Source organism: Symphodus melops (assembly GCF_947650265.1).
Source record: "Symphodus melops genome assembly, chromosome: 22".
Classification (NCBI taxonomy): domain Eukaryota; kingdom Metazoa; phylum Chordata; class Actinopteri; order Labriformes; family Labridae; genus Symphodus; species Symphodus melops.
The window spans coordinates 5,353,101-5,371,286 of NC_136712.1; the positions used below are offsets into that span (position 1 = coordinate 5,353,101).

Consider the following 18,186-nt stretch of genomic DNA (forward strand, 5'->3'; position numbering starts at 1 on the left):
TGTTGCTTTTTAGATCCCCCAAATATGACCCATTAATCATGAGAAAACAAGCTATCTTATTTTAAGATAAGGAAATACATTCTTCTTTAATAATAGGAAAACCAGATTTGTCGTCCTGGGATGACAAGAAAAACAAGCGAAGATGTCAAGTAAAACAACTGATAAATAAATCAGAGTAATAAACGAGGCAAGATCTCAAGAAAAATTACTTTTACCGCAAATTGCTTGTATCGCATGGAGGAAAAAATACAGTAAATAAGATGTATGAATGCATAAGTGAAACACACCTGTTCAGAAAGTATGCTGTGTTTGGTTTAACTGGAGCCCAAGATATAACTGCAACATTACAGTGATGATCCTGTGCTGCTGTCTTTGCACAGCTTAATTCTAGTCCTGTTCATTCTAAATCTTCTTTGTGAAAAGGCCGCTGATAGAAAGCGGGATTAAGCCACACATAGAGAGCCTCACGGAGCACTCAGCAGGACAACACCACTCACTCCTTTCAACTTGTGCAGAAACGCTCTGGGCGATGACTGCTTTATCCGATATGTGAGTACAGTGCAGGGCCGTGCCTTGCCGATCTCCCCCGTGTGGAAAAACCTCCTGCAAAGTATAAAAGACAGCACAACCGCCTCTCCACAACAACTCTACTCTTCTGGCATCATATCCAAGGTGACACCCTCTCAGTGGGAGAATCTCCTTGGTAACGCCCTCTATTACTGACACGCCTAGAGGTGGCTGGTGCCTTTTTGTAGGCAGGTGCATCCAGTGAGAGGGCAAAAGGAGTTGCCTGATACCAGTCTCTTTTTTTTTTTTCTTCTTCGTCTTTGGGAACACTTACGCTGTTCTGTATCTCGTCTGGGAGGCAGGAACTGAAAACTCAGATAAGAGTATTGAGAAGAAAAAAGTTGTTTTTGCAATTGTAACGCCTCAGCTTTTACTAAACTTGAAGTATATGTCAATTCGGGATAAAAAAAGAAATCTGACATGTAACCTTAAACTGCTGGATATTTTTTCTGACTTGAACATTTTCATTAAAATAAGCTGTAAGGGCTTAAGGTCCACTGGATTCAAAGACTGATATTGTTAAGACGATGGAGGGATATGGTTATGAACACTTTGGTGCAGTTGGAGCGAGTGGAAGCCAGCAGGTGAATTATCACACAGTTGTGGGAGAGACAGAGCCACAGCGTACCAGTGTTTCACCTCGGGAGGGTGAGCATTATATCCGGCAAACCTCCCATGGCCATGGACATGAAACTGCAGCCCAGCGATACAGTGCCACGCGTATCCAGGCTGGTTTAGGCCCAGAGAGGTGAGTTTCTGGGAAGATAAAAAACTTTTTCTTTTGGTCATTAAAACTGTTTTTTATAGTACATATGAATGACAGATTCTTTTTTCTGAAAGTGTGAGAGCTGTAAAGAAAAGTCTAACAACAGGTACAAAAAAGTAGCTTTCAAGAACAGAGGATCAGTGATTATTGAGAAAAGGCACAGGTGCAAATGCAAATACATTCTGCAGAAAAATAAGAATGGCCCACAATGTTTAAAGCCTAAAAACACATTATCCAATATGAAATAAAATGACAAACTGACTTCACTTTCACAGGCTATACTGTCACAAGGCAACACATGTAAATTAGTGTACAGCAGTGGAGTCCGTTTACATGTCTCGTCTTGTGCATTCAGATCAGTTTGCAAATGCCGTTGAGGTTCAATCACTTGCATTGGATGACACACATCTATTTTTTTAAAAGGCTATCTAGATAATACTTTCGGCATGCGAGCAGGTGGCGAATCAAAAAAAGGACTTATCTTGAGTTGTCAGGTGCTATTTTTAACACGGCCCCCCCCGTGTCCCTTTCATGTGCACAGACAGTCCTACAACGCAACAAGAAGGCAGGAGCGAACAGCACGCTGCAGGGAGGATAAATAAGGCTGAATCAAGCGCTCAGAATAGCTACAGTGCATAAAGGAACCACTGACCCATATCTGCAATGACCCACATTTGAATGGACACAAACACAGAGCGAAATGGATCCCCCTAAGTCACCTTGGCAGACATATCTAGAAAGTTAGGAATAATATAGAACAAGTGAGGACTTTAAGTGTATCTGGTTACAAGGTGGTTCTTCATTCAATACTATACCTGGAAGCTTGGTTTAGCTTCAGTCTAATAATTTCAAAGCACACAAAATTACTGAATGGACTATTACATCCATCTGCAAACATTACCTTTACAGTTCAACTTAAATAAACAGACTCTTATCTTCATCATGCATGACTAAGTTGAAGGTGATGGCAGGATAAATAAACCCTATAATCCCATCTCAGGATCCTGTTTTATAACTTCAGACAGTTGCTTCTATTACACCATCTTAAGCAGCTCCATTATGGAAATGATTGAAATACTTTATTGTCATGCACAAAAAAAACCCTTATTGATAGTGGGTCATTTTATCTTGTGTGTTATGAAATTGTAAAAGAGGCAATAACAGGCATGCTTATTTTCTGTCAGCGATTTGTGCCAACTATTGGTCCCGCCGGCAGCTCCATGACGAGAGCAGCATGGTGACGTTGTGTCAAGTAATGTCAATGTGCAGCAGCGTGCTTACAGGAAAAGCACAGTGTGTGTCTGAATGTGAGGTTGGATACTGTTTATCTGTGCCAGACGGGACTTTCTCGAACTTATCTTCTGTAGGCACATGGGGAGTGCACTGAGAACCTTTTTCTTCCATAACACTGCTAAATGAATGCGACTCTGCCTATTAGATTTCACAGGAAAATCGTGACGCTATAAAATAAAATTACTATTGTAATAATTCTCTGTACTTTTCCTGTGACCTTCTGTTCTATATGGGCTCATTAAAAAATGCTTAGTTTTCTTAATTCAAACTCTTAAGCAGTACAAAACACACGCAAAACTTTGGTTCTTGCTGTATCCAAATGTGTTCTCTTGTTAAGTTTAGGTATTCAAAAAAACCTAAATTGAATCTAAATTAATCTATGTTTTCCACATATAATAAATTTGAGTATGGTGATAAGAGAGCAGCTGCCTGACATAGTGTGTTACATGCCGTCTCTCTGCACAGTTCTGAGGACCGATCATGTGAATACAACGTGGTTGCTCCTGGCTTTTCATTACACCTAATCCAGTTTAGACGATTGACATGTGACCAAAATTCAGACAGTGTGGCTTGAATTTAAGAAGAAACTTATTTTGCTTCAGTTTAAGAAGTGAAAGATTTGATTTTGGGAAGGCACTCAATGTACCCATCTGCCATGGAAAATATTTGGATTGCAAAACTACATGCAAAGAGCACATGAGGAAATCATTTATTAAATACCAATAAAATGGGAAAACATGTTATTGCAAAAAAAGACAAGGGATTAACCACAACTGGATTTGCTTTATGAAAGAAAATGTCTAATTGACTCAGAATTTGGAAACTAATTTATTCGATCCTGCATTCAAAGTGTTACTCAGGTTTATGTTTTAAAGTATAATCAAATAAAAGTATGACATTACATGTGCAATATGATAACCCCTTACACGATTAAGATAAGCAATACTGTTTTTGACACATTTTATTATTGTTGCCTTTCTAAGTGGACTTATTTTAAACTATAACAAAAAATATAGGTAGGGATGTGTTTTTAATAACATGGCTATATAGTTGGTACATGGTTTAATATGTGCAGTAGAGTAACTAAGAAGTAAAGGCATACAGAAAATTGAGTAAATATGAATTTATTTTTAAAATCATAAACACACCGAGTTGGGAATCCTGTGAAAAATAACAACCAACCTAAATGATGACAAATATAGCTCACTGACTGTTGAAATGCACTGGCAGCTCATAAATGTCTACCAACATTTTTGTGGTGAACCTTGGTTTCACAGACGGTCCAAAAATGTACCATCAGTAAAAGGCAGAGGGGTTAAACACGCCTCTGAGATGAGAAGGGATGTGACGCTGCTGCTGCTGCTGGTACATAACACCAACACGCACTGTCTGCAGCGACAGGCAATCACTCCTCAGTCATTTTGCTGCTGAACTGTTACTTTGACGTCCTTGGAAGCCCAGAACAATCAGTGTTTTCATCCGGTTTTCTTTTTCTTTTCTTTTTTTTTGAGACAGACGGAAGCACAGGGTCTCGTCTCTCATCGCTTCTTTTCAGGCCGACGTGTGTAGACTCACAGCTGGAAAGTTGCTTCCCTTTGGCCAACGTGGGTATCAGCTCCATAAGGTAGCTCGCTAACTGTGCTCGTCACCGGCTTTAAATGGTGCTTTTTTTTTACCACTCGCGAAAAAAGGGGCCGACATAGTTTACACGTCATTTATTTGAATGGCGATATTGATCGCTATAAGATCTCGTGATTGTGTTGCATCGGTAGAGCTGGAATAATCAAGCCGCTAATGCTACATGCTAACATGCTCCCACATGGGAAGTGCAGCGTTTACCTAGCCAAGAGTCTGATCTGCAAAAAGTTGAGCTGCATGCCCACTATTGGATTATTTTAAGAAACACATCAAGGTTATTATCGTGTACGTATCGCATAGCAGATGTAACTCGGTTGTTTATGTTTATTACTTTTATTTGCACATCACACAGTCTGTTAGGAACCGTGTTATGATTTATAAAATCATAATGTAAAGCTTCAACTAGACAAGTCGTGTCTTTTGACTTTAGTTTGTGGTCTATGTATTTTATTATTATTGTTATTATTATTATTATTGTCATGTGATCAGATCATAAGCCTTCATTAAATTAAAATTTAGTGGCTGAGAATGACGTCACATCAGTCGTTCTGACCAATAAAAGGTTAAATAAAAAAAAAGATGCATGCACTTGCATCCAAAGCCAAGCTCCCTATAGTTTTGCCTAATTCGTTTGACTGATGTCTAGTAAAAGATTTATTAATCGGTCTCGTTCTAAATTAAAAGAACCGCTCATCAATTCGGCGTTAACATTTAACTCTCGGGATTTAATGTAATATAATGAATGTATACATGACTATGTTTTAAATATAATCTAGGCTATCTTGGGCTCAATGGGTGTTGACTAGAAATATTAACCAGCTCCAAAAAAAAATGCATTTGTTTCTAAATGCTGGTTGGTGGGAAAATGTGATAAGGTGGAGCTTTGAGGAGAGAGACGTGAGATTATGGTACATGGATTTAAAAAACAGCATGGATGCAGGGATGCAACTCGGCTGTCAAAACAACAAGGACAGGTCTGATGTGAAATAACATTTTGGTTGAACAATGTACGGTGCAGAGCAGCCAGCTAATGTTTGTCAGCTATTGATAATGTGATGTAGGTCACGAGGCCAGGTACGTGTAGCCAGACTGGCGCTCGAGCCGAGACATTTTGGGGAAATTGTGCTCGTCATGAACCGTCGGTTCCATTAATGTGCGTTACATTTAAGGCGGTATACACCCTTTGAAAAATGTAAACAATGTAGCTGTAGCCTTGCTAAAGCGACTCAGTTATATGTTAGTGGGTCAGCCGGCCATGTTTGGCATCACATGCGGTCGTGTGAGGACTTCGACACTGTTTTCACCCGTGCTCAATTTACCGCCTGTTACAATATATCAGCAGTAAAGATGTAAATTATTCTCTTTCTGATTCTCCGTGCAAAAAACCCCCACATTTTTCGGCGACGTCAACGTGGTGTTTTTTTTTAAATTATTATTATTGCGGTTATGGTAGTTTATTTTACCACCCGTGATGTGTGGCCAAATAAGTCGCCAAACAGGTTCTTTTAAATTGTGTACAACAAAAAGGTGTTAGTTATGATAGCTTGTTTCGAGAAGCAAAAGAAGAGGCTGCGTCTTTCACCTGCCCCGCGCATGCGCAGTGACTCGAGTCTGGATCATGTTGACGTTGCTATGGTTATGTCTTCCTGTGAGAAGGTCACTTAAGCTCATTGCCTGTCTGGTGTTATTGCAGAGCATCTCCTGTCTTCACTTGAACATCTGAGTCTAAGGGTGCACAAATGATTGAATTTTCATTTTATTGTTATTTGGCAGCATGGCGGATTACTTAATCAGTGGGGGTACAGGCTACGTGCCTGAGGATGGACTTTCGGCTCAGCAGCTCTTCTCGATTGGAGACGGCCTTACATACAAGTAAGTTTTCCCCCAATCAAAACCTGTATTTCATTAATTAGAAAATCTTGGTAAAACGTAATGAAATTAATTAAAAGTAAGGCGCCTAATTTTAAAGCTTCACCCATTCGCAATATTGGGTGAAGTGTACGCAGCAGTGCATTGTAATGGCCAACACATTTTGAACCAGCAGATCTGACCAACAGTGCGTTGTCTCCGATGGTCATACGGCTGAAGAGCTATGCTCTAAAGGAGATGGGTTGACTTACAAGTGAGTAAAACAGTCATCTTTAAACTGTTTTTAAACTGTCCTGTTCAAAATCCTTTGTCTCTCCGAATAGGAAATTCATAAGGAGGAAGCAAATGACCATCTGAAAAAAAGCTTTACTCTTGACTGAAATGATCCATGCACAAATCTAAATCTGATGCCATTAAAAGTGCATGGATGCTGACGATAAATGAAAGGCTTGTTTGAATGCTCAACCTGATCTTGGTCATGGGGGATCAAATTTGCTTCCTGTGCTACATAATTGCATTTTTAACTTCATCTAACCGTCAAAGTGCACAACCTGTCCTGTGAAGGCAGCATGCATGACAGGACAGCTTGTGCCCTTTCTTATGAAGTACTAATCAAGCACTAATCTTTCACTTCTTACTCCACTTCAATCTGCTCTACTTTCAATTCTGCTCACAAACAAGACCATTTAAGTGCTTAAACTCAACACTTTGACAAATGTTTTTCTTCACTAACCCCTGTTATCATTCTTTTGTTTCTAACTTAAGCAGTATAAGACTTAATTGTAGTGGTTGTTGGGCAGGGAAGACGCACAGCATGTTCTCCTCTGTAACTTTCTTCTAAATCCATCAGTGCTCTACCCCTTAAATATGTTCCCAACAACCACTTCAGTCGATGCTTAAGATGACACGCTGCACAATCATCTCCACGAGCAAAATCCATTTAAATCAACTAATCTAAGTTGTAAAGATCATCAGCTGAATGTTCACAGATTCTTTGCTCTTAACATGCTGCTCCTGCTTAAAGAATCTAATCGAATAGAAAAGGTAATTGTGTTTGAGTGTGTCTGCGTGTGGTTGAATAACCTTTCCACAGTGTAACGAGGTACATCACGGTCAAAGCACAGTTTACACACATGATAGCCAGAATTGACATCATGTGGTTATCAGGAGGAATTAGGGCAGAGGGTTCGGTTGGAGGACGAGAGAGTCATCTATCCACTGTCTCAACCCGATGACGAAAACCAACGTGCAATCAAAACAGAACATTGTGTGGAGCTTTTGCCGGTTTTTTTTGTTGTTGCAAGATTTCAGTGGACAGGGTCACTTTCCATACACACTGTTGTCATGGATACCTTCACGACGTAATCTAAACCTACATGCTATTACCATAAAAAAACATACTTGACACTGAATTTTAGGATCCACTGCGAAATATCTTCACTGCACAGAAATGTCTTTGTGAGAGAAAACGGCTCACACAGAGACATTGAAGCATGTGCAGACATCACATTCTTCCCATGATTTTGAACTTTCTCCATTTACATGTTCCCTCTTTCTTACTCTGTGTTTCTGCCAACACCCACGGAAGGGCTTGGAAAGGGCAGTGTCATCAGTCAGTGTCAGATTGAGATTATTAAACTGTCAACTAAATAGTTGGAATGAACTGCGTTTTTATAAATGAGTAAAGTCGATGGAAGTCTACAAAGAGTTAATTGTTCCACTTTGACAAACAGGCTTTACCTTTTAAAGCTTGGAGGCAAGTAACTTGGCAAGCATAAAAGCGCTCTTTGTGAATCATAATTTAAGTCATTTACAGCAGACACCACAGGGCTGGCATGAGAGCGCGTGCTTGTGATTGGCAGATCCACTCTCGTGTTTCCACTCCTGCTGCTTACTTCAGTGTAATAATAGGGTTCTGTCGACCCTAACCTTTGAAGTGACAGGATTCAGACATTCATATGTTTGACACATTTAGATCGACTTTTATTAAACTTGAAGTGGAATTGAAAGCCAGTGCTTGGCACACCCTCAGAAGCTGCTGTGTGGAACAGGTATCTGCATGAGCAGAGGGCGACCGGTTGTGGCTTTGAAACGCTCCCGCTCGGCATCATACATTTGTCTACATTTAACATTCAAATTCAAACCATAATAATGCATCTACAAGCCAGTGTTTTCTTTACAATCCTAAGCTAACAATGAGCCTGAGTCAATAGATCCAGCCTGTGTGCTGCAGCAGAGGTTTGCGGCTTCTGCTAATTGCTAGCAGATGTCCGCCTCGGCTCCATGATTGTGTTTCATGTAGATGTTTGTGGGTGTTTTGGCTCTATGAAGGGGACTCCTCCCTCTGCTGTGTCCCGTGTAGTGTAACTATTTCAGTTCTTATGCTACACCCACACTGAGGCATTAATGTTTGTGAGCAAGGCAGCTCTCCCACGCTCATGTAGTCGTTTCCACCTGTGTTGCTCAAAACCCTACCTGTTTCTCATTCACCCAGAGTGTCCTTCTACATCCACACAGCATACAAAGCCACCATTATTGCTCCTTCTTTCCTTCACTCCCCATCTGCTGCCTGTTTTTTTTTTTTTTCTTCACACCCTTCTGCAAAGAGCCACTAAATATATTCCGGCTGGTTGGGGAAACAAGCACACCATTCCTGTGTCTAACTCTTGGTCCTGCACACATTTTGTTCAACCTCTTCTGAGAGGAGCGGTGAACGGGTCAACTGCAGCTTTATTTCTTTAGCAACACACAGCTCCACTCGGTGTCTGTGCACAGCCACTTGGAGAAAATCTGGGAACCATAAAGAGACGTAAAGGCATATTCAACATAAGCTGCAGGCTGTAAACTTTAAAACTCTTGTTTCACAGAAGGAGTGGACAGATGGTTCGCCTTCAGTCATACTGTAAATGAATAACATGTCTCTGAAACATTTCACCAAAACATTCTGCAAAGCGTTTTTATACCCCGCTATTCTTCAAATATAATCTTTTAAATTGGACTCACAGTTTGATCCAGACTGTTCACATCGCATGAAGTTATTTATCAGATAGAGAAAATATATAATAAGTATTGTTGTGTGATCACAAGAAACTTTTCTAATTGTGGTACCTTAATGCCATGTAAGTATGAACTTTACCGACGTCAGTCCCTTATTTTGCACCTTGCTTATGTCTTTCAGTGACTTCCTGATTCTCCCGGGCTTCATCGACTTCACCTCAGACGAAGTGGTGAGTAGAGCGATGCGTGTTGTCATAGTCAGAACACAATTGAAGTCTTCTGTGATGTTTCTTATTATTTAACAGGTTATGAAACAAATAGATGCTTTAATCTTACCTGCTTAAACAAACAAGACCATCAGAGGAAAGGTTCATTGTGTTACTATTTTTAATGTTTGGACCCTCTGCTGTGGGGCCGAACGAGCATTATGTGATTTTTTTATTTATTATTATTTATTCATTTTTTTCTCTCCAAAATTTTCTAAATGTATTGGATCTCAACAAGTATTACTTTTGACTGATTTTTGGTTCTAAAAAAAGTCACTACTACACGTGGAAAGGCTTTGTCCACAGGGGACGCCAAAATGGATCCAAACCAAAAGCTTACCTTGAGAGCTTTAAAGCACAAAAAGTGCAGTAAGTTGTTGTTGCTTCCAAAGTTTGTTGGACTTAAAACACGAGAGTTAAGACTTGGCAAGGTACGGTGTACTTTGAAAAAAAACATTTCTTAGTTTTTTCACACTTTTACATTTTAAACTGCCAGCTTTTTTTTTTTACAATGGAGTCTTTCAGCCTCCTCTGCTATAGACCTCAGCGTCAGTTCATAACCGCATCTTTCACTAAAATAGTCTTGTTTTGACTGTTTAAAGCCGACCGCATCACTTTTCTTTTTATTTTTTTCTTTCCCCTGGTGCTTCACTATTTTTGCCCAATGTGGTCACCCGCTGGCGGCTCCCTCACCCCTTGTGTTTACACTTGTGTCTGCTCGGCTGCTCATCCATCTCTCTTAGTGGATGAGAGGAGAGTTAATCTCAGGGCTTTACATGCAATCCCTCTCTTCTGCTGCGTCCATTTTAGAGGGTTTTAATCTAATTGATATCTCTAATCTCTCACTGTTGCTTTCAGTGTTACAGAGAGCTCTTATTGCACTTTCACATGTTTGTCTGCCTCGATGTGTTGTCATTGGTCGGTTGTCTCCACAGAGTCTAGTCTTGCCCTACTTTTTTCCACAGGATAGTGATCCTATTCAAGCTTAAATAACACAAATGCTTCCACATTTAGCCGCTGATGCAACTCTGTTAAATAGCTGAGGTTTACACAGTGAACTTTTTTGTTCATCGTAAAGATGTTTGTAACCTACTCTCTAGTGTTTGTGCTCAAATGAAGCGCTTACAAAGGGGGACAGCGTGTGCATCAAGCTGTTGTGGGAAATTCTTCAGGCATTCCTGTTCTTTCCTAACCCTCAGTTGAATTTAGCAGGTGAGTGCAGTTGTGCTGAGTTAGTGGAAAAGTGATGTAAGCTGCGTTCTTCCACCCCTAACGTGACCCGCCTGAGAAAAAGCTCCATAGTTTATGTCTGTCTCTGATAAAGAAGTAAAAGCTTGGACACCATAAGACTCATTTGCAGGTTTCCCATGATTGAGGAATGTGTCAGGATTTTCACACACACAGCTGAAGATAACAAAATGTGGCGCTGGCTGTTGTGGGAGTCAGGTGCGGAAGTAGGATGTGAGTGTTTCTGTTCCTAAGTAGAAGGACATCTTCACTTGCTGTGCGGCTTACCTTGCCTACAGATATTTTGCGCAACGATGGAACATCAATGGATATCCTCACGCTGAAAGTTTTAGTCGTATTTATTTCTCCTTGCACCGCGTCGTGCACCCAAAGTGTGCCCCGCCCACACGGCCAGAGAAAGACGGCCGATGCATCGCAGTACACGTCAAACAATGACTCACTGAACACTGAAACAAGCTTCCTGCTCCTCATGTCGAGCGGTGGTTCTTACTTTAACAAATCAAACATGAAGCGTTCTCCTTGGAAAACAACACTAAGGGAGCAAGCTGTGATGTGTGAAGGTGGCGAGGTTTATCTTTTTGAGACAATCTGACATCTTAGAGTTTGGTGTCATAGTCAATTAATCAAATATTGATTTTTAATTTCCTGCCAGATCTCATTCTATTTTCATAGATCTATACCCGTGTGCTGCTTCCCAGTGTTAATGAAGTGCTGCTGAAGCAAACCCCATGATACAGCTGTCAAATTCCCAAATGAAACACGTAGCACACTCGCAGATCTTCAGCACAAAAAAACCCCATTACCTGGATTTTAGCATTTTATCAATAAATACGACTAGATTGATACTCGATAAGATGCCAACAAGGCCAAAACTGAAGCATGTGTGTTGACATTGCTACCTTCTACCTTCATGAACATTTTTACTGAAAAAGGAGCTCTTCTTCCTCTCAGTAGGTCTGTAAAAATGTGACGTCCTGGTATTTAGACGAATACATTCAGTGTTTTTGAAACGGGTTAAACAGTAGCGCCTTTATTCCAAATGAAGTATGCCCCCTGGTGGTACATGTGTAAAATATGAGAGACAGACTTGTGTCAAACAAACGTGTGTTCTTCTGTCTTTGTTCCTCAGGACCTGACATCAGCGCTGACCAGGAAGATCACACTGAAGACCCCGCTCATCTCTTCCCCCATGGACACGGTCACCGAGTCGGCCATGGCGATCGCTATGGCGGTAAGAGGACCCTCCTTTAGCAGAAGTGAAATAAAAAAACATCAATGACAAGCACTTGTTGGTTAATTTACACGACGCGCACGTATTTGTTGCTTTTGAATTTGGTAGCTAATGGGAGGCATCGGCATCATTCACCACAACTGCACACCAGAGTTCCAGGCAAATGAGGTCCGCAAGGTCAAGGTAAGCTTTAGTTCTCCTTCTTATGGACAGATGTTTTTTTTTATCTTCTTTGTTTTTTGGAGTAGTAATCGTAGTAGTGTGTTGATTGTCTTGTTGTTGCTTCTCCCTCTCTAAAAGGACTAAAGTCTTAACTTCAGACGACCTGATTTAACTCTCATGAACCATACCTTTGACCTGTTCTCTCATCTTGTCTCTGTTTAGGTTATGGTAATCGTCTTCCATCTGTTTGTTTGTTTGTGTGTGTGTGTGTGTGTGTGTGTGTGTGCGTGTGTGTGTGTGTGTGGTTTTTTTTCTGTGTGTTTTCTTTGTAGCGTGTGTTTGTGCTTATTAATGTTGAATTATCACATGTCCTGGGTGTTGTTGTTTTTTTTGCTGCTTTGCACACATTGTAGGGAGAAAGATGAGACGCTTATTGTTTCATTTATTTATTTATTTTCAGAGGTTTGAGCAGGGTTTCATCACAGACCCGGTCGTGATGAGTCCACGACACACAGTCGGCGACGTGTTTGAGGCCAAAGTAAGACACGGCTTCTCCGGTATTCCTGTCACAGAGACGGGCAAAATGGGCAGCAAGCTTGTGGGCATCGTCACCTCTCGAGATATTGACTTCCTCTCTGAAAAGGATCACGACAGACCCCTGGAAGAGGTTGGTATTTTCACGTTTTTGACAAATATAATGTCCAAGATTAATTAAAAGAAGAAAAGTTTCCATCATTCACATGTTTAACTTTGATCTTTTTATTTTAAGGCTATGACAAAGAGGGACGAGCTTGTCGTGGCTCCAGCAGGTGTAACACTGAAAGAGGCTAATGACATCCTGCAGCGCAGTAAAAAAGGTCAATAAAAGTTCATGTGTCACTGCAGCATTGTGATTTCTTGTCATTTTTCTAACCTCACTTGTTATTCTTCTGGAACCAGGCAAGCTGCCCATCGTAAATAACAACGATGAGCTGGTGGCCATCATCGCCAGGACGGACTTAAAGAAGAACAGGGACTACCCGCTGGCCTCCAAAGACTCGCGCAAACAGCTGCTGTGTGGAGCCGCTATTGGAACCAGAGAGGACGACAAATACAGACTGGACCTGTTAGTGCAGGCTGGGGTGGATGTAGTTGTACTGGTGCGTACCACTGAGATGCATCAATGCAGTTAAAGGAGTATTTTAGATCTGGTGTCTGTACAGGAATGTCTAAACTGTCCGTCTTTGACTGATGTGTGGATTTTATGGCTTAAAATATTGATATGAAAACTTTAGTGCATGCACGTTGTTCTTCAATCCTAACTGGTTTTGTTTTTCCTGTGCAGGACTCTTCACAAGGAAACTCAGTGTATCAAATCAACATGATCAATTATATTAAACAGAAGCATCCAGACATACAAGTGGCGGGTGGAAATGGTGAGTTTGTTGTCACAGAAACGTCATCTTCCAGCTTCAGACTATTTAACACAATTTTTTAAGAGAAGTTCAATGACAAAATCTGTTGTTTGAAAAATAGTGTTTTACTCAATTTTAAAGTCACAAAATACATTTTGAAAAAGATTAAAAAAAGATTAAACTACTAATCGTGTAATCGGTATGACCGTGTTTCTGGGAGATATATATATTACTCCTCAGCTAGCTATGACTCAAATTGTGCATTTTAAAAACACTAACACTCTGAATGCATCACAAGATATCCAAGATCAAAAGTAAAAAGTTAATATCATAAGATCCTATTGGTAAATAAGTTCCTCATGACCATGATAGTGACTTATTTGATTATGGCACATAAAGCTCCACCTCATGGCGGTTTGACAAACCCTCTCGGGGTGAATAAATACTGCAGAGTTTAAAATAGAGGATCTCTGAACAAGTCTTTCTCAATTGATACCGTTTCACCTGTAGGTGGTGCTCAAGGTTTTAGAACATTTTAGCAGCAGCTTGCTGGGGGGCGATTTTTTTCTACCAATTCTACTATGATGTTGTTGCATCAATATGTATAAATGTTTGTATACTTGAAACACAAACGGCCCTAAGTTATTTTTGGGAACGTGAATTTTTTTTCAATAAAATGTCATGGATTTTCTTACCACTTGTGTTCTTTTTACCAACCTGCAGTGGTTACAGCAGCCCAGGCCAAGAATCTGATTGATGCTGGTGTCGATGCACTGCGGGTCGGAATGGGCTGCGGCTCCATCTGCATCACACAGGAAGGTATTCACCCTGTTCTTACACACTAGTGAGCATGGTGGATTCAAACGGAGGGAGCATAAATCAGTCCTCGCTCTACCTGCTCTGTATCTGTGTACGTGCTATAGCTAGATGAAAGAAGGCTATCTGTTGCTAATGGTAACAGATACCCTGAGACCACTCCTAGTTGTCATGGTGATCTGCCAAGGCCCCATTCTGTGTTGCCATGGTGACAGGCCTTGCTCATGCTCCGAGTGGGTCAAGCACTACAACAGGAACATGAGAGAGAGAGAGAGGGTGCAGCATGAGAAAAAAGCAGCTGATCATTTCTCAGTTTGTTCCTAATGAAATAATCTTTTCATAATGATCAGCTGATTTTTTACTAATCCCAAACCCTGCTGCTATGTTAGGATGTCTGTTGTACCTGATGTGTTTGCATGGCAGTCATGTCAGATTTTGTTTTCAACCTTTCTAGTCATGGCGTGCGGGCGGCCCCAGGGTACCTCGGTGTACAAGGTGGCAGAGTATGCGAGGCGTTTTGGTGTTCCAGTGATTGCTGACGGCGGCATTCAGACTGTGGGTCATGTGGTGAAGGCTCTGTCTCTTGGAGCGTCAACTGGTGAGATTTGAAGTGTTAAGACTCACATACTTTTGTGTCAAATTATATAAAAAGTCCCCTAATCGTCATATTTCATACAGCTGGGTAGTTATAGAAAAATCAAGCTTTTTTAAAAAACAACTCCGATGAGGTACGAATGGATAAAACAAGACCACATAATTCTGTATTTTGTCTCCTACTCCAGTTATGATGGGCTCTTTGCTAGCAGCAACCACTGAGGCACCAGGAGAGTACTTCTTCTCAGACGGTGTGCGGCTGAAGAAGTACCGCGGTATGGGCTCCCTGGACGCCATGGAGAAGAGCACCAGCAGCCAGAAGCGCTATTTTAGGTATGTGGAGTAGTTAAAGGCCAAGAAACCACGCGGTTACGATTCAGTTGGAGGAAAATTGATTTTGACGTCTTTCCACAGCGAGGGCGACAAGGTGAAGGTAGCCCAGGGTGTGTCAGGCTCGGTCCAGGACAAGGGCTCCATTCACAAGTTTGTGCCGTACCTGATCGCTGGCATCCAGCACGGCTGCCAGGACATCGGTGCAAAGAGTCTCTCTGTCCTCCGGTGAGTAGTGACTGTGAGACACTATATTTGTAATCCAGACTTTCATGTGCCTTAAATGTAACAATGATCCTATGCTCCTCAGTTCCATGATGTACTCTGGAGAGCTGAAGTTTGAGAAGCGAACCATGTCTGCACAGGTGGAGGGAGGAGTTCATGGTCTTCATTCGTAAGTACCTAAGCATTTCTTGCTACATTAAACTTGATAACAGACATGCAGTGCAGAGCCAACAAAACACTTCACCATTTTCATCTGTAAATGACAACTTTGTCCTCTTAGGATCTTGCACAAACAATTATAATTTACATGGGAACAAACCTAGAATGCGACCATTACTGCAGTTGTGGTTTTGTATTTGTAGTTCCCAGTTACAGAAAGCATCCTACAAAGGGAAGTGAACCATAGAATCAGTCTCTTTTGACAGTAAGCGCAGGTCATCTGCCAATCCTGAAAGCAGAAATAGGAACTTGTGGTTTCTCTGATGATGCTCACTGATTATTTTATAATCGCGCTGCTTGTAATCAGCTTGGCTCCATTATTACTGCTATACAAGCAAACCTTGCGGAGGCCCTGATTAGCCTCAAGAATGGTGTTTGTGTTTGTGGATGAAGCTTCGTGTACTTAGTTATTCTTGTACAAGCTTTAGCCTTCTCTAAAATGCATGCTGTAAACTGGTAGATTGCATTTGGTTGAAGTAAGTCGTTGTTGGTGTAAATATGGCAGCGTGTGAACCAGAGCAAACACTTAATTTTCCTCTGATTTTCTCTGCCTCCACAGTTACGAGAAGCGGCTTTACTGAGCTGGGAGCTGGGGGGGTGGGGTGGGGGGGGAACAAAGTGCACTCCATTGGTGCACGTGACTCACCCAATTTAACAGTGACCAAATATGAAATCGCCACAACAAAAATACGCGCCATCTACTACTCCCTCTCTGCCCTCCCCGACATTGTACCCACTGTTACACTCTCTCTGATCCAAGCCTGCTGCTTTGGGGAGAAAAGAGGCACCATGGTGAAGTGAGAAACCTCCAAACTGACACCGTTCTTTCTGAACACCGGGGATTTTTGCATTCAAGAAGCGGCGCATCAGGGTTTCCAGAACGACACAAACACCTTGTATCTTGAGTATGCATTCGATCCTGCTTTCTTGCGTGTATGTTGATAGTTGTGAGATTGAATTGCGTGTGTGTTTTGTGAATGGAGGGTAGTGTGCGTCTGAGGTTCTCATATTAAAAAATGTGTTTTGGGAGGAAGGAAGTGAAGCTGAACTGGGTTTATTTGCCCCGTTTAAAGTAGTGAATCTGAAACAGCCATGACGCAAAATTTATCAGCATATTTTGCGGCTCTAAGTTTACCAGCTCGTCTCTGTCAGAAGCCTTTCACTTCCCAATCCTAAACACACAAGTACTTGCGTTGAAACTACAAACACTTATGTCTAGGTGCAGTTTTTCGATGTACCTTTTTTTTGTTTTTGCATTACAATTCATCACAGGTACATTTTACTGAACAATCAGTTGCATTTTAATTTCTGCCCATATTGTTTACTTCTGTAATGTGGTTTCTGAAGTTTGAAATATTGCCACGATGATCCAGTCAACTTTCCATCCTCCAGTGTCATCCACAATAAGCAGTCAAACCAGACCTTAAGTATTTTTTCCCCCGCTGTTGACTTTCATTTTCCCTTCAAAGACATCTTGAGCCAAATAATGAATGTCCCATGTCAGTGCGTTGTGTTCATATGTTGAGCATGGATGGGACCAAAATATAAAGATCAGGTATGTGAAATAGAAGAAAAAAAAATCCTAAAATGCATCAAATCAATCAAGAGTAGCCCATCATTTGAATACTTTTAAATAAGACACACTTTATATTAAACTTGTATAGTCTTGGGGGCTTCAATTTGAGCATGAAGTGTTTTTGATATGCATGTTTGTTTTTTCACTTGGCCAAACCGGGCTGTATTTATATTCTGCTTCAGTGTAATTGCATACATACTGCCAAGTGTATTTACACTTCCTGAGACTCTTCTTTTGAAACCAAATGTTCGCTCAACAATTTGCTTGTTACCATCACACTTTCTCATTCCTGCGTCCTCAGCGTGGCATCAGTTGTCTTTTTTTTTTTTTTTTTTTCTGAATTCTTTGGTCTTTTACCAGAGATATGCCTTGAAACATGGATGGATACAAGCTGTACATGACAGCTCCTTTTCTTACTTTTAAAACGGCACACTTTGTTTCTTATCGTTTGGCTAATGTGAGAGTACGCTTTTCTAACATTTTCATATTGGATGTCCTTTTTTTGCCAGATGTAATTTTTTTTTTTTTTTTAATAAAATGTCCCAGATTGTAAAAGTTGAGTTGCTTTCTATATTGTGCTAATGTGTGTACTTTACCCTGCACATGGTTCAGTTGAGTAACAAAAGCCTTGCAGTTGGACTAATTGCAAGAAAATGTACATGGAAAATATATGGAAAAAATATATATGCCTATATTCCTTTGAAAATGACTGCTGCTTGTTTTCAGTTTCCCATTTAAAGAGAGAATTCAAGTTCAAACGTCTTATTTGTAAAGTACTGAGTCATGTTTGTCCATCTATAAAGCTCACTTATATTGTTAAATGGGATCTTAGGTTTACAGGTTTGTTTTTTTTATAGTGTTGCACTTTTCATGATTACTTCTAAAGTATATTGCAAAACAATTAGTGTTGCTTAGCCACAGCGGTAGCTTTGCAACCAACAACCAAAACCTCTAGTAAAGGCTTTGTAGATGGACGGAAAAGACTCAGTATTTAA

At 40.8% G+C, this 18,186-nt stretch overlaps 1 protein-coding gene across 6 annotated transcripts; it reads left to right on the top strand.

The window, feature by feature from the left end:
* Positions 1–815: 815 nt before the first annotated feature.
* On the top strand, positions 816–17,720 carry impdh1b (IMP (inosine 5'-monophosphate) dehydrogenase 1b). 6 transcript variants are annotated; one of them, XM_079335087.1, is made up of 16 exons: positions 816–1,315; positions 6,038–6,136; positions 6,306–6,386; positions 9,312–9,360; positions 11,774–11,875; positions 11,984–12,058; positions 12,498–12,704; positions 12,807–12,894; positions 12,977–13,176; positions 13,362–13,452; positions 14,155–14,250; positions 14,702–14,845; positions 15,030–15,174; positions 15,256–15,399; positions 15,482–15,565; positions 16,175–17,720. In XM_079335087.1, exons 1-16 carry the CDS (start codon positions 1,095–1,097, stop codon positions 16,194–16,196), a joined length of 1,848 nt encoding a protein of 615 aa, XP_079191213.1. In that variant the 5' UTR covers positions 816–1,094; the 3' UTR covers positions 16,197–17,720. The 6 variants fall into 6 exon arrangements, with proteins under 6 accessions (XP_079191213.1, XP_079191214.1, XP_079191216.1 ...); XM_079335088.1 differs by having other exon boundaries at positions 817–1,315; positions 6,309–6,386; XM_079335091.1 differs by lacking the exon at positions 816–1,315 and adding an exon at positions 3,989–4,250.
* Positions 17,721–18,186: the final 466 nt, after the last annotated feature.

What these genes read in the sequence shown, in the direction of transcription:
- impdh1b (XM_079335087.1), top strand. Translation starts at nt 1,095, where the DNA reads ATGGAGGGATATGGTTATGAACACTTTGGTGCAGTTGGAGCGAGTGGA. An exon ending in GGAGACGGCCTTACATACAA is followed by an intron (nt 6,137 to 6,305) that starts GTAAGTTTTCCC and finishes ATTTTGAACCAG; the next exon opens with CAGATCTGACCAACAGTGCG. An exon ending in GGGTGGATGTAGTTGTACTG is followed by an intron (nt 13,177 to 13,361) that starts GTGCGTACCACT and finishes TTTCCTGTGCAG; the next exon opens with GACTCTTCACAAGGAAACTC.